This window comes from Ammospiza nelsoni, chromosome 4, assembly GCF_027579445.1.
Source record: "Ammospiza nelsoni isolate bAmmNel1 chromosome 4, bAmmNel1.pri, whole genome shotgun sequence".
NCBI lineage: Eukaryota > Metazoa > Chordata > Aves > Passeriformes > Passerellidae > Ammospiza > Ammospiza nelsoni.
In genome coordinates, this window is record NC_080636.1 from 60,062,912 (window position 1) to 60,085,652 (window position 22,741).

General features: G+C 38.2%; 1 protein-coding gene across 2 annotated transcripts in view; it reads left to right on the forward strand.

The window, feature by feature from the left end:
* GRID2 (glutamate ionotropic receptor delta type subunit 2) overlaps positions 1-22,741 on the forward strand; it is a 677,499-nt gene that overhangs the window by 379,039 nt on the left and 275,719 nt on the right. Inside the window, exon 3 of one of the 2 annotated variants that reach the window (XM_059471361.1) lies at positions 17,262-17,546. The exons of the other annotated variant lie outside the window; for it this stretch is intronic. Coding sequence (XP_059327344.1) covers positions 17,262-17,546 — 285 coding nt within the window. The remainder of the gene's footprint in view (positions 1-17,261; positions 17,547-22,741) is intronic. 2 annotated transcript variants of the gene reach the window in all.

Sequence of the window (22,741 nt, forward strand, 5' to 3'; positions counted from 1 at the left end):
TGGTCCCTGCTTAAAAGCATGTCCATCTCATAAAATGCAGAAGCCAAGAAATTTCAGTTCAGCAAGGGATAAAAGCATAGCAGATTTAGAGGAAGTATGGAATAGATTCCTGTAACTACCTAAAGTGAGGCTTTTCATGTATACATTTTTTTTCCCTAATTAGTGTGGCATGAAGTGTGCCTAGTTTCTGTAAGAGGTTTTTATGGTGTGGGAAGAAAATCTTTGAAGATTTTATTTTGAGATATGATCCTTAAAGTATTGCTGGGGTGGGTGGTGTTTGTTTTGGTTGTTGTCGTGGTTTTTTTTGGGGGGTGGGGCATTTTTTGTTTGGATTGCAATTTTTTCTTATATTTAGACAGGTTTTTATTTGGTTTGTTTTTAATTTGTATAACAAAGTGAGACTTCTTAGACAACTCCTCATCAGTGTACTCTCTCTGGCATTCTAGAAAATGGCCAAATACTGTTTAAACATCAAATCCTGTTGTGCTTGCTTTGATTTTATATTATTACCAACCCTAAACTAAGTAAATTAAATAATACTCATCTGTCTTTCAAAATCTGTGTAAAGTATCACCATAGGAATCTCTATGCTGCTGGATTTGAAGATTGTCTATCTGTTGGGTTTTGAGCATGGATTTCAGACGCACAGTTGTGCTTCCTTTCCTTTAAGATGCTTGCTGGTTATATCTTCCATAGATCTTCTCAGCAGCCTACTGAAGACTGCCTGGATAATGTGGGATTTCATGCCTCTGCGCAAATAGACTTCATGGTTTGCTGAAAAGAAGATATTAAAAGAATGAAATAAGAAAAAAAAAAAAAACCATAGGCCAGAGGTATCTGCTGTATCCAAAGCATAATGGTTTGTCTGAAGTTGTTGTAAGAAGTAGCAAGAAAGATGGGAGTCTAAATATGCCGAATTTCTAAAATAGGGTATTTTCTGTTTTTACATGATAGCTGAGTGATTTGTGCACACAGTCAGGATATAGGAGGCACAAATTCATTTCTGCCTCAGAGGATTTCAACTTATATCTCTCATAATCAGAAGGACAAAGTGTCTGATGGGAGAAGAGCAGGCTGCGGGACCCCTGGGTTGCAGCCCATGATCCATTACGTGTGTGAGCAGCCTATGCAAAGTGGAGTGGTCAGAGAGGCAGACTGGGGCTTCACTACCCAGAATAATCCAGGGTCTCATGAGGTGGTGGTGTTAAGTAAAGAGGAAAACTGGGTTCAAATCCTCTATGTCCTGAACAACGGCTTCAATTGCTGTGTGTTGATTATGTGTGTACGGATTTCCAGTGGTGAGTCTCTCCAAGTAAATAGGGCCACAAAAACTGTTTTAATAATTAAAGAAAAAATTTTCCCAGTACTGCAGGCCCTCATCAAGTATCTGCTTTTGTGGCAAGGGCTTATCACATAAAGGCACAGCACTTTACCCATTTGCTCTACCACTGTGCTAAAGGGAGACATTTATGTGAATAGATAGATGTGAAGCAATTTAATTCAGGAATTTGAAGATCTCAGCAGCCCTCTGAATGAAAAGCTGGTGACCTTTGCTTGCAGAGGCAACTGCTGGTCAGAGTTATGTAGAAGTCCTGCCTTAAGTCTTTTAAAATACTGTCTAACACAATAGTTAAAATCCTAGACTGTCTATTCTTAGTGTTTCACCCGTCCTGCCTGGAACAACTCTAGTGATTATGATGGACTTAGCAAAAAAAATGTAATCAAGGCTTTACTTTCAATTCCATATTCTGTTATATAACCCTAAACATATCTGTATTGATTGACCAGAATCGGTAAAATTAATAATACAGTAGTTATGAGCTCAAAGTCTCCTTCTTTTAATATTATAGTACAGAGAAAATGGGAGGATACTAAGTAAACATCTAACCACAGTGTGCCTGCATTGGACTGGTTGGACTTTTGTTCCCTGTAACTCAGATTGCTATGGGTATATGCTAGCTTAGTTCAACTTTTAAGAGCTATTCTCTAGTTTGTTTAAATTCTGACAGTTTATAGTGCATCTTGCAGGGACCCATTACTGTCATGCCACCTTGGAAAACCAAGTGGAACTGGATTTGGAAGTTGTGTAGTGAAAACAATAAAATCCAGACAGCTGGAGTGACCCTTGGCTAGGGTTTAAAATGAATGTGTATGGAAAAGTGGCTTTTAGTTATTAATGGCAAAGACAAACAAAAAGTGATCTTTGCCAGCCAACAGTTCCTCCTGCTCCTCCACAGCTGTCTGCTTCCTCAGGGCTGTGCTGTCTGTCTTTTTGTGGAATTTTCCCTGATCTAGTTTGTCCAGGCTTACCAAACATCATAGGGACATGCTGTTTGAAAATCCCCTCATTTGAAGTAGTCAGGTTTCTGATTTGCAGAATTGCTAATCCTCCTCCAACTGAGGGAAAGTGGTCGCAGCCTGTGTTTTGAACAGTTGCCCTATTAATTTTATCATTCTTCCTGTTCTATAAAATGTATTATTTTGTCTGATCTATTTTTCAAAACAAAAGTTCTGGTAACAACTCCATTTGCAGAGGTATCTATTAAAAATGAGACAATGGTATCAGTCCACCAAAACAGCATTATGTGCTATAGTCTTCTTTGTGAAAGGAGAGTAGTTCCTAACTCTGCAGCAGGATATGCAAGTGTGAATCCATGAGCCTGTGCCAGCTCCTATTAGCAGCAAAAAGACAAGAACCCAAGGCAATGGGCAGTTTACATATTCTGCAGCCAGAGGAGCTTCTATTTCTGTTATACTCCCAGGTACAGAGAAAAAAATTAGCATGTGGAGAAAGCTGTCCTTTAGCTGTGAGAAACATATGAAACAGCAGCATTTCAGCGTGTGATTACAAAGCCGTGGCGTGTGCTAGGTTTGGAATTGTACCTCAGTGGTATAGCTGTGGTCTGCAAAACTTGCTTGTTTGTTGTTTTTGAGAAACAGCTGGATTGGGTTCTAGAATGGGTAACAGAAGAGGCTTGACGACTGCAGCCCCCTGAAACTTCCTGCCACCTCAAAGAGCTTTTATGGTACATTTCATTGTCGTTCTCCAATGAAATCCTCAAATCTTTTGGTGGTAGACTTGGACACCTTCCCAAGAATGTGTACTTAGAAATAAAAAGGAACTGATCTGCCAGGTTCCTGCATGGAAGTTGATCCAGAGGACTTTACTGTAAATCCCAGTGTAAGCAGGGGAATATGGGTATAGGTGATTGTCTTTATGGGAAAGATCAAGAATGAGGGAAACACGAGTTCCATGGTGAAACCATGGCTCAAATTTTGTTCCACTGGGGAGGGCGGGTGCCCATGGGCCCAAGAGGCTGAAGCACATCAGTTAGGTCTGTTCAAGGCGCTGTACCTGCTTCTCCTTTGCAGAAAAAGGATTTCTTGGAGAAGCAAGACCTTTCAAAAAGGAGTTGGGCTAAGGGATACTGGTCATGCCAGTCCTGGAAGGCATGCCCAAGTAATTTAAAAGGAATTGTAATCACAATTTTAGCTTGTCCCCAAAACCTCAGCTCCTTGGATGCTTTAAGTGCCAATTGGCAAAAAGCAGTAGAAGAAAAAATTGAGCCAATAGGAAAAAGTGTTACTGGAAGAAGCTTTTGAGAAAAATCACTTTAAACAGGACTTCTACTGCATTTCCTCGGCTGTCCTTATTTTTCAAATATATGAAGTTTGAGAATAGGGCTGGGTTGTGCTTTTGTTTTCATTTTGTTTGTTAGTTGTGGGTTTGTGGAATTTTTTTTCATGTTTTAAATACTCTGCAAGTTCCTGATGTTTGCAAACTTAAGAGATGCATGAAGATACAAGGCTTACTCTTTGCCATTCTTTATTTGACATCCCTGGATTTTAACAATGATTAGTTTTGCCTCTAGAAATGACTGTGATACAGAGAATAGGAGGATTTCCTTTTTCCCCTTCCTGCTCTGTCTCACCTTTTGTTGCTTACTTTGGGAAGTGTGGTATTTTGACAATCCTCATGCGTGTGCAAATCACCTTATTCCATATTAAGCATGAGCAATTTGACATTGCTCATCTGCCTTCATACAAAATAACAAGGAATGAAAGCTGCATTTAATTCATACATCAACTTAAGGCTAAAAAAGGCTTTAATTTTCTATTATGGGGAAAAAGACACTGGATTTTTGGGCATCCCTTGCACTAATGCTAAACATTTGCTTTACAAAGCAGTGACCTTGGACATTTTCTGTGATTGGTTGTCTTAATGACTTAGAAGTGTAGGCAACTTTCATAAATGATAGAGACTATGTTATTCAAGTTGAAGTATGTGTTTTTCTCTTGGTTTTGTGTTTGGTCCATGCGTCTTGTCACAGAATATTTTTGTGCATGAGAAGTTGGAGCCAGTCGTGTCATATTTTCTGTGCATAGATACTTATTTGTGTGCATGGGTGCTGCTGACAGACCAAATAAGAAAATGCATGCATCTAACTGCTAGGAAAAAAAATATCTCCAGTGTATTCACTACATTGCAATTAAAAAATAAGCTGTTATCAAAAGCAGCAAGGGGAAGAGAATGAAAGAAAAATACTGGCTAACGAACAGTTCCTTAGCACATAACGGTATAAAATTCCCCTGCTCACAAAGGAAGATAATTGACTGCATAAAACTTGAGAAATGGAAGAACGGGCTTGGCTCTCTCCTCACTAATTCCTAAGTGAAAATCAGCCATAACTCTTCTAAGTCAGAAAACTTCACACCTTTCAAAACTGGTGAATTGAGATCAGGGCTATTTGCTAAGCTGAAGTCTCCTGTTTTATCCAAGTTCTGCAGAAATAGACTTGCAGACAAAGGAATAATGTATTAGAATTATGCAAACTCATGTGTTAAAATTAATTTTGAATTTATTTACTCTTGACAGCTAGTCATCTGTAATGAAATTTCTAAAAACTGACCTTCTTTATTTTTTCCTGTGGAACAGCTCTTGCAATACAATAATGGGAGGCAGTGGGAAAGGTAGGCAATGTCTGTGCTTTGGCCAGGCCAATGGCACAAAGACCATGTAGGCTTTGCTACAACATCCTTGGCAGTGCTTATGTGACTTAAGAAAATCCTGCCCTACTCAGTCCTAAGGAAGCCTTTCTGAAATGTCAGCTTTTTTTTTTTTTGTTGTTGCATGCACAGGACTCAAACATCAAAGAGGCATTTGGAGTGCCACTTCCCTTGTGAAGGGACCAGAGTTTTACTTGGCAGAATAAGAGGGTTTTATAACTCCAGTTCTTCAGATGTGCTGCTTAGTGTGTTATGTCCCTCAGATCTTGTGGTAAAATGTAAATAACCCTTCTTCCTTGTTTTTTATGGAGTATTGGACATGCTGGAATGAAAATAGTACTTTTTATGTCAGTTCTTTGGTTTTGCCTCTTGTGCTTCCCCACAAACGATACCTGTAGTACGGCAGATCATAAGGTGTGTGGCAATCTGGTTTATTGCCATTTTCTGGGCATCCCTGCAAGCTATGCCAGCTAAATGCATGGAAAAAGCAAGTCAAAGGGAATGACACTATGTGCAATCCACAACTAGGAGCTCCTAATATAGACAGTAAGCCTGGTTCCCCTCTTTCATATCCAGTAGTGACAGAACAAGTCTGTTGCTACTTGAGAGGTAATACCAATGCAAAATGACTAAAGACGAATCCTGTCGTGGAGTCAATACTTTTGTTTTGAGGAATTATTGTGGCAGCATCAAAGAGCTGGAGAAAAAAACCCATTGCAGTAAATACATGAAGTGCTGCACCACAGGAGCAAAGTCTTCAGTGGAAAAATAGACTTGCTGCTATCTGAAGCAACACAGTGAGCACTGGTGCTTAGATCCAATAGCAATTAAAAGATTTTAAGAGATCTAGCAAGAAAATGGTAATTTCCATTTCAGGGAAAAGCTAGTGAGCAGACTCAGCAGTCCTACTGCTTCACTCCACATGGTGCTCCTGCACGTGGCACTGCTGTCTTGTGCTGTATAGCCTGGCAAAACAACTTCTGCTCCAGCTTTGGAAGCTGAGACCAATTTTTTTTTTTCACTTTCTACATGGTTTTGTGTTTGTCAGGGAGAGATACAATTTTTAAATGCTTCTTTAAAGGCAAAGGAAAGATTTGCCTCTGATTCCAAATAGGACTTGTGTCAATTGATTTCTAATAGTTCATTAAGCATGGTTTTTGTTGGACATGTCTCTCCAGTGTCAGAAGTGGGTTTTTGTGGAGGGATAGAATGTAAGATATAGTGCAGAAGGCAGTCTCACACCTGTGGAGTTGCAGCTGTACTGATCACCAAAGATTAGGAACAGGCCTGCCCTTAACAGGCCACAGCTGTGTCCAGTAAGAAGACGAGTGCTACAAAAGAGTGGGGTAGCTGGGTGAGGAGAGAGTTGGAGTTTGTTGGCTGTGTGGTGAAGAGAGATGGAGTTAATTGGTTGTGCTGTGAAGAAGGAAGAGTCAGTCCTGTGAGGAGTTGTCCATGAGAAATCACCGAGAAGATAGGGAACTTTTGAAATACGATGACAACAGGTTTTAAATTTCATTTCAATCCTGTTTTTCCATGATGTGAATGGTTTAGAACAACTGCTGGTTTCAATTACAGTTAAGTGTTTAGTGTTACTCAAATGGTCCTTATTGAAAATGTATATTTTCCCTTTTGGAGTTATGCAAGTTTCTTTTTCTGTGACATTGGAAAAAGTCAAGAGAAAAGAAAAGCTTCATTACCTTCTTTTCCTGGCATCTCTTGCAGCCATTACAGTCAAAGCAATCTCAGTAAAAGGTTACAACTGGCACTAAAGGAACACTGCACCATTATTATTCCTGGAGTAAGAAAGCAAAAATAGACTCTCAGACTTAGGCACATTTTGTCTTCTCTCTCCTTTTCTTCACATGGTGAAGCTGCTGCCAAGCCCAGCTGCTGCTTTGTCTGTAACATGCACCAAGTTGATATTTCCCCAGTGCCCTTTTGGCTGACGCATCTGTCAATGCATTGGCTATTTGCACTTCAGCAGATACAGTACAGTATCACTGTCACTGTCCCCCTTGCTGTATCTTCTGCTCTCCTCCATTACTCCCGCACAGTAGCAACCTCCTTCCTGATATCTAAATGGATTTATTACTCCCCAGCTGCACATCATACCGTCTCATCACTTACTAGCATTTCACATCCTTCTCTATTACCTCAAAGCTGATGTCATCCCTCGTTATATTCCTTTATTGTTGTTGCTTCCAAAGTCCTTTGTTCCTTTTTTTGCTCTCCCCATGCCTTTCACCAGTACTGTTTTAACTCTTCTTATCTTCACTATGTCAGCATTGCACCCTCAACTCTTTGTCAATGCGTTGTTCTGGATTTCTAGGTCTTGCATACTTGTTAGTGATTCTCTGGCTTATCTGGTGTTGCAAGAACCAATCACACTGCACATCAGGTATGAAAGAAACCATATTGAGACTGTTTTTAAGTAATATGAGCAAAGATGCTGGAGTCCTCTGACATGAGTATTTATATCTTTTTCCAAAACTCATGATCATGAGCTCAGGAGTTGAATTATCCATGCACAGTTCCAGCCTGTCCCCCCCTACCTCAATACCTTACAATTTCCCTTCTGTTGAACTCTCTTCTGTAGTTTTCCTTGCAAAATGTTTACTCCTTTATTGAATACTTCTGCTTATAACGCGTTCTCCATGTCTGCTGGCACTTTGTGTTATACATCAATACTTCGTATGTGACCTACAGCCCTGCTTTCCTTTTCCAGATTTACTCTCCATTAACTACATACTTGTATCTCAGTATTTTCTCATAATCAACAGCGGTCTTGCTTTGGGGTCACTGTGGATGTGCAAGTCTTTGTCACTTAATTCTGTTTTGTAGGTTGCCTTGCCCTCCTTCAAAATCTTTAGTTTTTATAAAGCATTGTTACATCGGGCTCAGAACATAAAATGCTTTCAATGGCACACTAATGCACAAAACAAACAATGAAAAATTTCAACAAAGAACTTTATTTTCAGCTTTTTTGCTTGTTTGAGCTTGGCACAGAAAACAATTTTCTTGTCTTGCTTTTTGACCTTGGGCAAGAAACTCCTATTGCCACATCTGGGGTTTTTTATTCTCTGAAATAGAGATGAAGATGCTGAGCATCTTTGCAAAGCACCTTCAGAGCTGCAAATAAAAAATAAAAGTTTAAGGTAGTTGATTTTTTTTATTCTTATCATGCTTGTTTTCCTGTGTGTCAGTCAGTAAAACAAGCAGAATGTCTATTCTTAGCAGATAATAATGGTGATAGTTGTTTTGACTCATCTGAGGTTTTCTTGAGTGGCTAAGTTGCTAATGGAACTCATGCTCTGAACTCCTACAGACTTCTCAGTTTTTTCACAGCCGTGTTTTTTTTTGCAACTGATGTACCACCTCCCTTGCTTTCTGCTTGTTCTCATACAATGTTCTTTATCTTGATGTAGAGTCTGTTTCCCTTTTTTTGTCAAATGCAAGATGTGGCGTTTGTATTGTTTGCTCTTGAGTTGCTCTGTTTGATTCACTCATCTGGAAGAACTGGCTCCCTTTTTTTTGTTGTTGTTGTTTGTTTGTTTGATTTTATTTTTGTTGTTTGGAGGGTTTCTTTTGAGAAATAAATGTATACCTTTTTCAGCTTGGGAAATACACTGTCTGCAATGCCATATTAAAAGAGTGAAATAGTTGCTTAGCTGTCCCCATAGCAGAACATTCCCTAAGTATTTGCTGTTTGCGCTGCAGGAAAGCAAGCTCTCCCAGATTACTTTTCACAGATTTCTTTTGGTTTGGGGGATGGTCTGATTTTGAGCAGTGTTGCTCAGTAATATCTTTGCTTGGAAGGATGCCAGGCTCATCCAGGGCAGCACAGGCAGCTCTTCCCATTGTAGGGCTTCCAATTAAACTAATGCTACCAGCTGTGTGTTCTTTTGTCTGCCCTGGACTGGGCTGTGGTATTGTGCTTCCCACTGTATCTCTCCAGCAGAGCCTGTTGTCTCCATATTAATGTTTGGGCAAGAGAAGGGGGGCTATGAAGCATTTCAGAAAAGAGAGGAGATGTAAAGGAGCTCTGGTGATGTGAGTTATTCTCAGAAATGGGCCTTCTAACCTTGAAAAATTGGGTGTGGGGAACTCAAGTGTAATCTCTTTCATTTAGATCATGCAAAAGCATTTCAAAAAGGTGTCAAAGTATCATAATCACCGAAGCATAAGGGAAATCAGACTACTAATCCCAAATTAGTCATGCAACAATCTTCAGATTCTCAGTCCAGTGTCAGGTTCTCTAGATTTTGATTCTGGGCATTGGAAGCAACAGGGTGAAGAAGGAGGGGGGAAAAATAAAAATAAAAAAAGAAGAGATGGATGAGGTGACATGAAGAGGAAAAAAAAAAGTTGTTTTGCCTGTCTGGAGCAGATTCTAAGGAGAGGAGAACTGGCAAGGGGAGGATGAAAGCCAATGCTCTCTGATGCTCAGGGCAGGAAAAATCAGATAGGAAAGAAAGTTAGACCCAAGACAGAAAGGATGGAAGGCAAAAAATTGTAAGACAGTCTGATTCACAGGGGGCAAAGAAAGTGTCATTTTTGTCAAATGTCATAAAGTTCAGTGTTTTATCCTCTTAACAAGAAAATTACCCTGTTTTCTTTTGAGCGGGTTCAAAAAATGATAAATGCTGATGCTCAAGGTTTTAACAGATTTTGTTGTTGGTGTTTCTTTCCCCCCCAGCACTTCTACACAGACTTCCAGAGAATACAGAATTATAGTAAATCCCTGTGATTTTATCAGGATGCTATCTTCTGATAAAATTACATTTAATTTTATATTAAGCTGCTTTAAGACTCAGCCTTATTGTTTCCATATAATTGCTGCTAAGCAGCAATTGTCTGCTGTGCAGCAGGCAAGCTTGATATTGAAAGGGTATCAGAGACTATGTGCTGCCTAGTAACACTTCAAACAGCTGGTTAAGGAAATAAAAACTCCAGAAACAGTGCAAGGGTGAAGGAACAGAGTAAGAGATGGAGTTGTCATTGTACACCGAGGAAATATGTCCTTCATAAATTAGGTAATCAAGTGGAATCTAGCACTGGAAATGGGACGTTTTGATTTTGCTGAATGGATGAATGGAAATTGCTCATGCAACACTTTGAGCAAGGATGCTGGCAGTAGATGAGATTTGGCTTGTGTCGGTGGGAGTTCAGCACAAATTAAAGAGAATATTTTGGAGGCATTCTTGGAATCTATGCCTGTGTTTCCTTGCATTTATTTTCCAATAGGCTGCATTACCTTTGCAGACAGACATCCCAGTTGAGATGCCAGGACTCAAGAGGTCAGTTTTGTGATGTGTATCTAGGCTTTTCTCCAGTGAATGTCACTGCCTAGCCTTAATTGATTTTAAATTTCTTTCCGTGCCCCTTTTCACATCTTAGCCCACTTTTCAAACCTTTCTACAACAGTGCTGCCTGGCGCAGCCTCCTTTTTCCAAATCTATCAATACTACATCCTCTTTTGACGTATCAACCATAGGCACTCTGAAAACATCCTGTGCATTTTGGGGAGTATATTCAGGTTTACATCCTAACAGACATGGCGTATAGAGCCACTCTTCAGCTGAAGATTTGTGCCCGTGTAACTTCTTTAAAGTGGGGGAGTGGTTCTAAATGTTTTTTAAAATGTTTAGGCTTCTTGAAAAGCTGAGAACCATCATTTGCCTGAGACAAAGCCTGAGTGCAACTGTTGAGTGCCAGGTAAAAACCGGATTTAAAAACCATAGGAAGTTATGCTGCTGTTTCTCTGCACGATGTGCTAGCCTGGCAAGACACGTATCCTCTTTGCGCATCTGTAGAATCAAATGGAAGAGCTAAAGGTTGGCAAGCAGGAAAAAGTAAATAAATCAGGATGCTTGTCCAAAAAGAGAACTTGTGGAGCCTTCTTTCTGTGTGGTGGCCTTTGTAAGCTGTAGTTCTTTCAGGCGCTCTAACTGAATCCTGCAAGCCATGGCATCAAAATACCTTTCATGTATAAATCTTGCTTCCCTCCAAATCTGGGAGACTTGTAGCTAATTTTTTTCAAGGCTCAGATTATTTATTGCATTTTAATGTGATGGATTTAACTCTACCATAGTTGGCAAAGCTTATATACAGGAAGATATCTGACCCAAAAAAGGCTCTCAAATGCTTTTTAATATTGAAAGTTCCAAAAGTCGTTGTGGTGTTTTGTGCAACAGAGATGCAAATGTGCTTTCTGGTAATAGTTTTAGATATCAGAAGTTTGGATTATTTTTCCCAAACAAAGAAATCCCAAGGCTTAGAAAGCACAGCTGCTAAGGCTCAAACACAAGTTTGTTTTACAGTCAGGACAAACTAAAATCCCTTAAAGGTTAATTACAAGTGAATTTAAAATACTGTTAGTCAGAATTGTGTATAATGTAGTGGCAGGAGGGAAATTTTTACTAACGTTTACAGAGAAGATGTAAATGAAGTGGAATTCTCTAACCTTATCTAAAAAAGGAACAGGATAGACTGTTATCTGCATTGCAGAGGAGAATATTCTTTAAAATCCAGTCAGTAATTTCCCCTCCCCCCACTTTATCCTTATTTCCTTCTGAAGGGTTTTCAGGATATATTAAAAATGTGCTGTCATTCTTCTAGAAATAATTCAGCTCTAAGTCTGGGATGAACCATTGTGTTATGAAGGAAAAATAATTTGCAAGAGCAGAATTGCCATCCAAAAGTGACTAAAAGGATTTATTAGGAATTTGAGACCAATCTCACTTGATCATGGATCTCAATCACATTTCATTCTACTTCTTGCATCTGAGATTGTGAACACCAAACAGAAAGACCTGTAGTTTATCTGTTTAAACTTCTTGTCACTTTTCATGGCTGTTTTCTTGTGAATATATTATCTTTCTGCAATGTACTCATGGGTGGTTTGGGGAACATTTAAAGGTGACAAAGACAAAAAAGGCATGCATTTTGGGAGGGAGCGGAACATCACAGTGAAAGAAATGCAGATTTTAACCTTATTCCTTACCCTTTGCAACAGAGAATTTGTATGCTATGATCCCTCAGTTTTCATCAGCACCCTGAAGCTCAGAAAGGACTTGAGGAGCAGCCAACAGCATATTTTCAAAATGAACAAGAAATAATAGCGTATATTTCCAAAGCTACATAGAAGCTGCCTAATATGCATTTCTAAGGGCTCGGGTATTTTGACCCTTGGATCAGATGTGTATCCTGGTTTGAATGTGGATTAACACAAATAGGGACAGTGACTTTCTGGAATGCTTTAATAAATCCATTAGTGCTCTCTTCATTACTACTGTATGGAGAAAACCTGAGGCTCCTATGGGTTAGGTTTTTTTCCCTGCCCTCTGACCAAAGTCTGTGTTCCTGGCCATTTGGATGAGATGGAGAATAAATCTGAGTATTCTTCAAGGGAACCTGGGATTCTTCTGGTGGTTAATTGTACAGGCTCCAAAAGAGTAAAAAAAAAATCTTTCTGTGGAAAGACTGTATTCACCTTAAGCAGAAATCAAAGGAAAGCAAATTTTGCCCAACTGTATGGAACCCTCCTGGTGACAAAGTCCTTAGAGCATTTTCAAAACATAGAGCAGATGCACAGGGTAACAAACTGTTTATAGTCTCCATCCCATATCAGAGATCTCAGTCAAGAGAGGTTTTCTTCCCCAGATTCACATTCAGATAAATAGCTTGGAGGCATTACACTACACGGGTAATGTGGAAAACATCCAGAAGCACTGAGATTGAAATTATGTCAGCTTGGAAGAGGACATCCAGCGGAATGACGCTGAGGTGTGTGGCTGGCCCATGGGACCATGATTCTGGGAACAGCGTTCAGAGCTAATTTTTGTTCACTCAGCATCATCTCAGTCAAACACTGCTGCTTTTCTGGAAGGAGCCTGGTAGTTTCTAAATTACAGAAGCTTAAAAGAAACGTAGAATACATGTGTGGTTATTTAAAGGGATCCTACCCACTATTTATGCACAGAATTTAGCATTTTCAAAAACATAGTGTTAAGAGTTGCTCTGACTTTGTTTAACAACCAATTTAAGTGGGAGCAAAATTGGACTGCTAGCCAAGTCTCTAGAGATCCTACACTATTTTTTCAGTTTGGCTCATCAGTTCACAGTAGATGAGGATGATGTGTTGTGATTTACTATTAGAAGAACATGGGAGAAATAAAAAAGAAAATTCTCACTTTCATAGCAATAGTTGAAACTCAGTAGTCCCTTTTTTTTTTTTGGTGCATCTTATTTATCCCTACATCTGTTTTTAACTTGCTCTTATTTATAGATTTTTTGGGGTGTTTTCTTTCTACATTACAGCACGTAGTAGTTATTTAAGGACCAACCATTCTTTCCATTTTAGAGAGAACTCATTTTAGGGACACATTTGTTACCATGGCCATTTAAATTCTGCTTTGCTGGAAATGCTTGTACATGCTGATAGCCTAGATGTAAATTATTTATTTCCAATTCAATTGGTTGTGCTCTTTATTTAAAAAAAAAAATAGCACACTAGCCACAAAATTACGGTTTTTTATTTTCTTTACATGCCTGCCAAACTAGCAAGAGTTTTTACTCTGAAAGATTGTTTATTTGTTACTGGCAATTGGCCCACCGGTGTTGAAAATTCAGAAACTTTGCATTTTGAAAAAAGACCAAGATAAGCTGGAGAGTTAAACATAATGCTGAGTACATGCCAGCATGCTGTATATATATAAAATGGTGAAGCATTTCAAGTCATCTTACTGATATTCTTCTTATTCTCTCTATGAAATGTTGAAAATAATGTGATCAGTTATATTCCTTTAGCTGGTGAAGATGCAGTTGTTAAGAACATCTGCTACATGGTGATTAGAAGAGTGAACTATTATTTGGACAACTTCTGTTTAAATGTAGCCTATAGTTTGAATCAATATTTTAGAAACACTATTACTGAACTTCTGCTCTTCCTTTGTTAAATTTGTGATGGAGCTGTGTACAGGTCCATCTGAGTGTGGCATTTCTACAGGGCATGACTGAGGACTCTATAGACACAGCAATATTTTTTATTTCTCTACTTGATGGTAAACTAATATTCCTTGATCATATTGGCAGTAGACTAAACACCAGCTTGAAAATACAACCAACCAAGGAGGTTGTAGTAAATTAAATTTCAACAGAGTTTTGAATGCCAAGATAGCATTCAAGTGTGTGTGTGTGTATATATATATATATATATATATATATATATATATATGTATGAGTATGTGGGTTTTTTAACATAGATGGGGCAAAACAAAACTTGGATATTTCAGCCTTGGGGAAGGAAATGCAACCAAGATCTCAAATATGTTTGAACTATAGCTTTTAGTCCATTGGTAAGATGCAATTGAAAGATTTGGAGCACTAGGAGCAGGATTTAGTAGAGCTGGTGTTACTGAGGGAGGAAAAAGGCTTGAGAAAGTACATAGACCTCAATCTTGTGCTTTTTACCAATGAACTCTTCTACTGGAGACAACAAAAGTTCTTCTTGGCTGAGAAATATTTCAATGTCATACATGATATTTTACATAATACATAGGCTTTACTTTGTATGTGTTTATACTGCAGAAACTATATTTCTGCTCAAAGAATAATCCTGTCAGTCTGACTCAGAGGTGAACTCTCAATTCAGGCACTGATTTTCTAGAAAAAGCTCCCTCTGAGATATTGTCCCTTCTCCAGCAGCTAATCTGTGTATTAACTAGCCTCTAAGAGTGCAGGAGTAAGGTCTATTTTAGCATAATTAAGTGCACATTGTCCCAATTCAGCCAGCACAATTCTCATAAGCATATCATGGAAGAAAGAGAGACCCAGGCAACTTCAGTCCGGAGGCTGTTGTAACAAATGTGATGCAGTGTTAAGGGAGAAGACTTTCATCCTTCATTCAGTTTGTTTGCCAGTATTAAGATTTGGTCCTGTGGAGCTGAATGTTCCATGCTGTTTTCTTCCTCTTCATGTTTCAATAACAATTTTCATAAAAAAAGCATATGTCCCACTCCATGGCATTACAGGGAGTGGTTATCGAGAGTCTGAAAGTGTGCCTGGAAATTTAGACATTTTCAAGCAATTTCTAGAATGCATTTTGACATGGCTCTATTTTTAAAAGTCAGGCTTCATTGACTGGTGGGTCACACCACATATTTTATCTGAACAAGTGACATCAGAGGCAAAAACCTTAATGTTTTGTTGAATTAGGCTTTTGAAAAATCTAATATTTATTTTTTTCATATCAATTATATCAATATCTAGCAATATATCAACAGAAAATAGTTTTTTTTTCTCAAGCCATGGCACTCTCACTGGGATATGCAACCTAGATATTGCAGCCCTTGGTACAGGAAAACCAAATAAAGAAAGAGATTCAGCATGTCCCTAAAAATTTAACTTGACACGCCTTTTATCTTTGATTAAAGTGATGAGGAAGGACTGTAACAAGCAGCATGAAAGATGAGTAGTTATTAAGATTGTTTTGAAATGTTCCAAATTTTAGAAACTTGTGAAATACCAATAATTTTTTTGTCCCATTATCAATTATATTGATACTTTCCTGAAGAAGGATAGTTGAAATTATCAAAAATGCATTACCTTTAACCTAAAGTACAGAATCTGAGCTGTATTCAGAGTGTGTAACAGAGAGAACACTTTATCCTAAGCCAAAACACTTTGAAAGCTCTGTGTGGGAATGCTCTGTCTCTCCCATATTTATCTGCATGATGGAATTCAGAAGGGCTCCAAGGGACAAAGCCTCAGCAGCAGCATCAGTAGGGCCTGGAAATACACCCTTGTATGTTCCAGATCTCTCTCTCTCAATGAAAATAGTGTTCTGGCTTTAGGAGACAGCGGTTCTCAGCACTGCTGACTTCTGGTGCTGTCCTTTGGCTTCTAAGTCAATCTCTATATGGGCCTGATATGGAACTCCATTCCTCACACTGCAAATATTCCCATTGAGATCAATAGGTGTGTTTGCAAAGTAACATATTAATCACTGTGAGTAAGAGCCATATGATGTGAGACAACAGGTCTGGCACTAAAATATGTTTTTATATTTTCAGGTGAATATATTCTCACATGTGGGTTTCTTGTTTTGGCTTGCACCTGTTGTGTGAGCAGAATAGTCCTGCAGAAGAAATAATTGTACAGTTTAGTATTAGATGTTCATATGTAAACACATATTGGTTTTACCATCCCATTACTCATTTACGTGTGTGAATGCAGGTTAACTGCTTGTGTAACCTTGCCAGTGAAAATTTGACTATTTCAAAATTTAGCCTTGGTTGTGTTCTGGAGAATTATGCTACAAGTCCATGTTATTTCTTCATTCAAGCTCTCCAGCCTTTCAGAAACACAGTATAAACACATGACTCTGATTCACAGGGTAACCCTTCAAAATTGCAGACATAATGATTATAAATTTCTTTGATATTTAGTGATTGCATCAACTTTGTTCATGATAAACACCATTTTATTAATGTGGATGTTACTGGTGTTGTACTTAAGGCTGTCTACTGTAACTAATAGGACCATTAGTTAGTCTTAAGGTGTTCTATTTTGCAGTCAACTTCATGTCTTAAAGAGATGAGGAAAGTAAATGTATAGAAACTGTTCACTGAATTTTGAAAGCATTTTGCTACTTATAAGACTAGCTTGGGGGTGAGGGGAAGGTTGTTTTTCTTCTAAAGAAAAAGAAAAGTTTATATGAAATATATACATCCTATATACATATACCTCTTAAATCCTAGAAGAAACTTTTTTCCCTTGGACAACTTAATGCACATAATGCTATTCAGTTGTCTTCAAAAGTTGACAGCAAGCCTGAGCTGTTTTTACAAGCTTTCCCTGTATAAAGCAAAGACACTATTATTCATCAAGCTGTTGTGCTAGACTTTGAAGAGTGCTTATCTCCTTGGGTGGTCATGTTAATTCCATAGCCAAAATCAGTTCTTTGTATTTTTGAGAAGATCCAGTGATGGATTTAATTTCAAAGGGAAAATTCATTTTTTGATGGGGTGGACAGGACAGTCTTCCAGCTTAGACCACAAGAAACCTCAAAGTGAATACACTGACTTTGTGATTTTGATGAATTTTAGATCTGTATTACTCAATATAAAAAGTGTACTCGTATTTTCCTTGATTGGACCTGCTGTGTTTCAGCTCCCAGTGTATTTCAGCAGCAAAACAGGCTGTGTGCACTGAACCTCTCTCACTCCCCACATCTCTTTGTTTTCTTACAGCCTGTGACCTGATGAACCAAGGCATCCTGGCCCTTGTCAGCTCCATTGGGTGCACGTCAGCAGGATCCCTGCAGTCTCTGGCCGATGCCATGCACATCCCTCACCTCTTCATCCAGCGCGCCCCGGCAGGAACGCCGAGGAGCGGCTGCGGGCTCACCAGGAGCAACCGCAACGATGACTACACGCTCTCCGTGCGGCCCCCTGTCTACCTAAATGATGTCATCCTCAGAGTGGTCACAGAATATGCCTGGCAGAAATTCATTATTTTTTACGATAATGACTATGGTAAGTATTTATTTATTAGGGTGGTTTTTGTCAAATCTGTAATCCTGTTGAAAATTGTCACGTTACGGCTTATAAGTCTTCCAATAGATTATCTTTTGCTTGTGAATATTTATGGTTCTGGCACTATTTTACAGCACCTCAGAGAAATCTATTTCTAAAATCCATCAACATTTACAGGTTTATTTGATAATGTCTTTGTTAGAGTTAGCTGATAAATTAGGAACTTATGATTTTTCCATTCTACCCGTGTTTATGAAGCATAAAACTTTTTAGCCAGCTCTCTTGGGATTTTTTGGGCAGTAGAAACATAAAATGACAATTGAAGATGCAACGTGTAAGCTTTGCGTTCTGTAGATTTTTTTATTGTGTGATGAATCTCTTCTGTTTGTTGGCATATACTTTCTGGCCATAACACGAAGCGATGGTGAATGTAGGTCAGAGGTTTGGCAAGAACAAGGTGCTAGTCATAAATATAAAACATGCAGAAAGAAGTTCTCAAGAGTGAAGAAGTTGAGGAGGAGGAGGGCTTGGACAAGACAGCATTCCCTCTGTTTAGAGTTCATTCAATGTTCCTGAAAGGTGCTGAATTGGTGGTTTTTGTGTGATAGAGTAAGTGTGACACAGATGGCAGTGTCACAAGACTGCACCATCCAGCTCAGTGAATCAGCCAATTTTGGCCCAAATATTTTTTACAGCTGACAGGAGAACTGGAAAATTTCTCCGGTAGGCTGCATTATCTAACAAATTTAACAATCTTTATTTCTGTGAAAAATTGCTTTGCAACCAGTCCTGTTTTCTTCAGATGCATCCAATATTCATAAGTAATCATGACTGCCTTGGATGAGCATTTTAAAACTTATGTTCAAAGTTTAATCTTTAAGTTATAGAAAAATGCTCACTTCAGCGATTTACTGTGCATAATATCTGGTTCATTCGGGTCAGGTGTTATTGATTTTTGTTCCCTGCCTACATAATAAATTCTTAAATTAGAAGACTAGAAAGTGATGAATAGGAGAATTCTTCTCTATAACAGAGCAGCACCTAAAAGCACCAGCCATGGCATAAGGAACCCACACACAAAAACCCCTAAAAATAAAACCTAAAAATCTCACAGCAGAGTATTTTTGCTCAGAAATTATGAGTTTGTGTATTTAAATGCCAGGTACATGTGAAGACAGTTACAAACTTTTAATTTAAGGGGTATCTTTTTTGCATGTATTTTTGAGTTCAAAAGCGTCGAGCAAATTTTATAATTAATATCTTTGAATAATTATATTTGAAAATACTGGGTTTAAATTATTCAAGTTTCATTATTTAATTTAAAAATACAGTTCGGACACCATGCTATTTTGTCCTTGCTATCTGGGTAAGAACAACATAATGGTGTGACTTATGTAACACAGATGCCAGCCTGCCTGCAAGGAATTAGTTTCCAAGCAATAGCTCATTCAGTGACACAACATCCTCAGATGTGACCTGTGGCAAATATTTAGACTCTGTACCAGCCTCTCTGGCATTCAGAACTCAGTAGTCAACAAGTAATGCCTTACTAACCAAGAAAGGCTGGTAATCTGACTCTGATTAGTGATCACCATCCCAGACATCAGGACAAGGTGCAAAAAAACCCCAACATTCTGCATTTATTATATTCTGAGCAGTCTGTTCCCTTTCTAACTATTTGTGTGGCTTGGGCATTTTTGGGGGCGGGGTGTGGGGGGGGGGGAAGCGGGTAGGTTTTTTTGGGGTGAGGGGTGTGTGTACATAGTTTGGAATTAATATCATGGATAAAATGATTTTAAATGTAAACTGATCTTTAAATAAACCTGTGACTCAGAGTAGAGCTATTAGCTGTGCAATGGTATGTTTCTTTAGACTGCATCAAGCTAAATCCTTGATTTTGACAGCCATCCTAGGGCAGCAAGCCATTTCTGTATTCTTTTGCTTCTTAATGTTTCTTTACAAAATTTTATAAAGATTTTATAAAGGTGCTGATTTCATTGATGGTTTCCCTCACCATTTTTAATAGTAAACAGAGCAGGACTTTGAGATCACCATCTCTAACCTGAAGCCTCTCATTCTTTCTTTTGATCACTGGCTTTCCATTTCTTTTTCTTGCTCATACTGGAATGCCCCTCTAATCCTCTGCTGCTCTGTTTCAGGTGAAACCATTAGGTTTCACCATTAGGTTTCAAAACCACTGTGTTTTGCCTGTTCACAATCCTTTTACCCAGTTTTTGATCTATGACAGCAGTTTTTCAAAGACACATGATGAATTTTTTGATTAGTAGTCCCTAGAGAGTAATCTTGCCACATTGTTATAAATATTAACAAATTATATCACTTTCTCTCCTTTTCCTGCTATTTTATTGATAAACTGAAAAAATTTATCATATGTTAGCAGTTTGCATTTTCTCTTCCTGGATTCTCTATTGATGGAAGAAGAACTAGCACAGAGAGAGGGATGAACAAATTAATGGCATGAAAAGAGGAACTAGAATCACTTTTTAGTGGATTACAGAGTGAATAAGTCTGAATTCAGTATTTAGCATACTTAGAGCAGCAGATTGGACAGTATCATGTCCTGAAATTTCATCCAACTCTAATAATTCTGTAATGTGTGAGAAAGCCACTATTTAGATCGGTCTCTAGGCATGAAATATTTTTACAAAAGAGAACTGTTCAAGCGTCAGTTGGAATTTTTAAAAAGAGAGTTGGCCCAAGAACTCCAGAAGACCCTGAGGAAGGGAACATGGCCGTTAGCTTCTGTGCCTAGTTTAGAAAGAAGTCAAGATTGGTCATGCAGATATGGGGCGGAGGTCCAGGAATAATCCATCCCTTTGGTCAGCATCAGTGCAGCTTAGGGTGGTTGCAATTTCCTCTGGGAGATCTCAGTCTTGTACCTCAGCTTCCCTGAGAGGTTCTGCTGCAGTGATTTATTTTCTGCTGCATTATTTATTTTCTCAGACCTAAAATAAAATTCTTGCTAAAAGAAAGACCTAAAATAAAATTCTTGCTGAAAGCTTTGCTCGGTGAAACTGCTTGCAGCAGTTAGTATTAGATATTTTAATAGAACATTTAGTATTAAACATTAAAGTAGGTGGGAGTTTGATACCTGCATTAGAATTTGTTTTGTATTAGGAGCAGATTATTGATATGCTGTGCATAGCTGTCTGCAAAACTGACACCTGTGCAAGCAGCAATTTCTTGCCCTGGTGATGTTTTTCATGTGCAGCAATCATTCCTTCTCAAGGTGTGTATCATAACATGAAGTGGTGTCTCCATAGCAGTAAATGACACTTGACAAATAATGGGGATATAGATTCTGGTTCATGTTGATACTTTTTTTTGTCTCATTCTTGCCATCTTTTTCTATGTTAGAAAATGTCAAAGCACTAATAGACAGATTCCAGCAACTATCAGAATTTCACTACTTTGCTTTCCAATAAATTATTTTGTGTAGTCATTTAATTTAATTATTTAAAACAAAATACTTTAGTTGTATTACTCAAATTATTTCCAACAATAATTTTGCTCTGTGGAAGAAAATGGGCCTTTCATATTTGAAACAAACTTTCCTACAGTAAAATTAGGATCTTATCCAAAGTACATACTGCACTAAACCAGTTGCCTTGCACATTTCATAAAGGCTGCAAACCTTTATGTGTCAATTTATCAAAATCAAAGGTTTTAAATCCTATCAATACAACTGATTTTGAATTTTATCTTGCAGTCTATCATCGATTGCTTTTCATTATCAGAGAATTTTTTGTAATGGAAACGTTTTCTGCAGATTTGAGAATAATTTCCCCTATGTTAATCCTACTTAAAAATCTCAAATTTTATTTTGAATCTAAATAGATGAGTATATTCAGTTTTACTGTTTTAACACTACTGTACTAACATCTAAATCTTAGAAACTTCAAGTCTACTTAAAGGTTCTTTACTGATAAGGAAAGTTAAGTCTTCGAAAGAAGCAATTCTATCATTAATACATAACTAACTGGATGTTGTAAAAGAGAGGTGGAAATGCATTTCTGAAATAATTGACATCTAAGTTTTCAAGTTATGTTTCTTTTCTAAGAAATTTGAAGATAGGCTGACTATTTTAAGACAAAACAAATGACGCCTTGATAATTGTAAAAAATCTTATTTTTCTACTGTTGACTTTGTTATGCTAAGTAAAGACTCCAGAAAAGACATAGTCTTTTCTAAGTGGTAGAGCCTCCCTAGTAACAAATGTGAAGCCAGCATACAGTCGGAATTTAATTAATAAGTGGGGATGTGAGAAAAAGGAACATCTTAAAGTGAGCAGGCTTAGGTGATATTTGCTGTATTTCATTTGCTGTAATTGTATTTTTAGTGTATAAATTCAGATGAACTCTTGAAAATCAGAAGAAGTTGTCTTTTCCCTAATCCTTGCATTCTGCAAGCAAGATCTAGAGCAAATGCCAGTGCTATCAGTCCCCCTGTATTCAGTGTGTTTTGTTCCTTCTGGTAGGACAAGTTAGGGCCTGTCCAGGACATGAAATCTCATTTTGTTTAGGAAAATTTAATACATGGATATTAAAAGCATTCAAGAACAATTCTGCACTTCTTCAAAGGCCGTTAAACAGAGTCTTCTTGCAGAGATAAAGAGTAGGCGGCATGAAATGCAGCAGAATTATGCAGCAGACTGATGCCTTTCTCAGACTGCTATTAAAATTACTATCCACACAGCATGTAGAAGCCAAACCATTTAAGCAGCCAAATCAGCTCCTGCTCGCTTCATTCTTGACTGCTCAGCTCAACGTGTAGGATCGTTGTGCAGAGGGGGTTTGTGCATCTCCTCCTCACAAGCAGATGTAGAGACTGGGAGGCTCCTCCTCTTGTCTGAATTCCTCCTTAGGAGCATCAGCACCCTTTCAGTGAAGGCATTTTGAGATTGGACACTGTAAATGTTTAACTTATCCCTTTGGAAATTGCCAAGTTTGGATTTATAAAAAGAATCACTGCCATCTGTAAACACTTTGAGCAAGTTTGCCAAGTTATTAATATTTATGGTTTCAAGTTCAAAGCAAGCAAAGCGCAGTTTGAAACAGCAAATCCTACCTGATCCACAGACTGGCCCATGACAGTGGCCAGTCACAACATGAACAAGACATATTTCAGGGAATGAAATAGTCATTTGAGACCAGAATGTGTGAGCCCAGGCCATA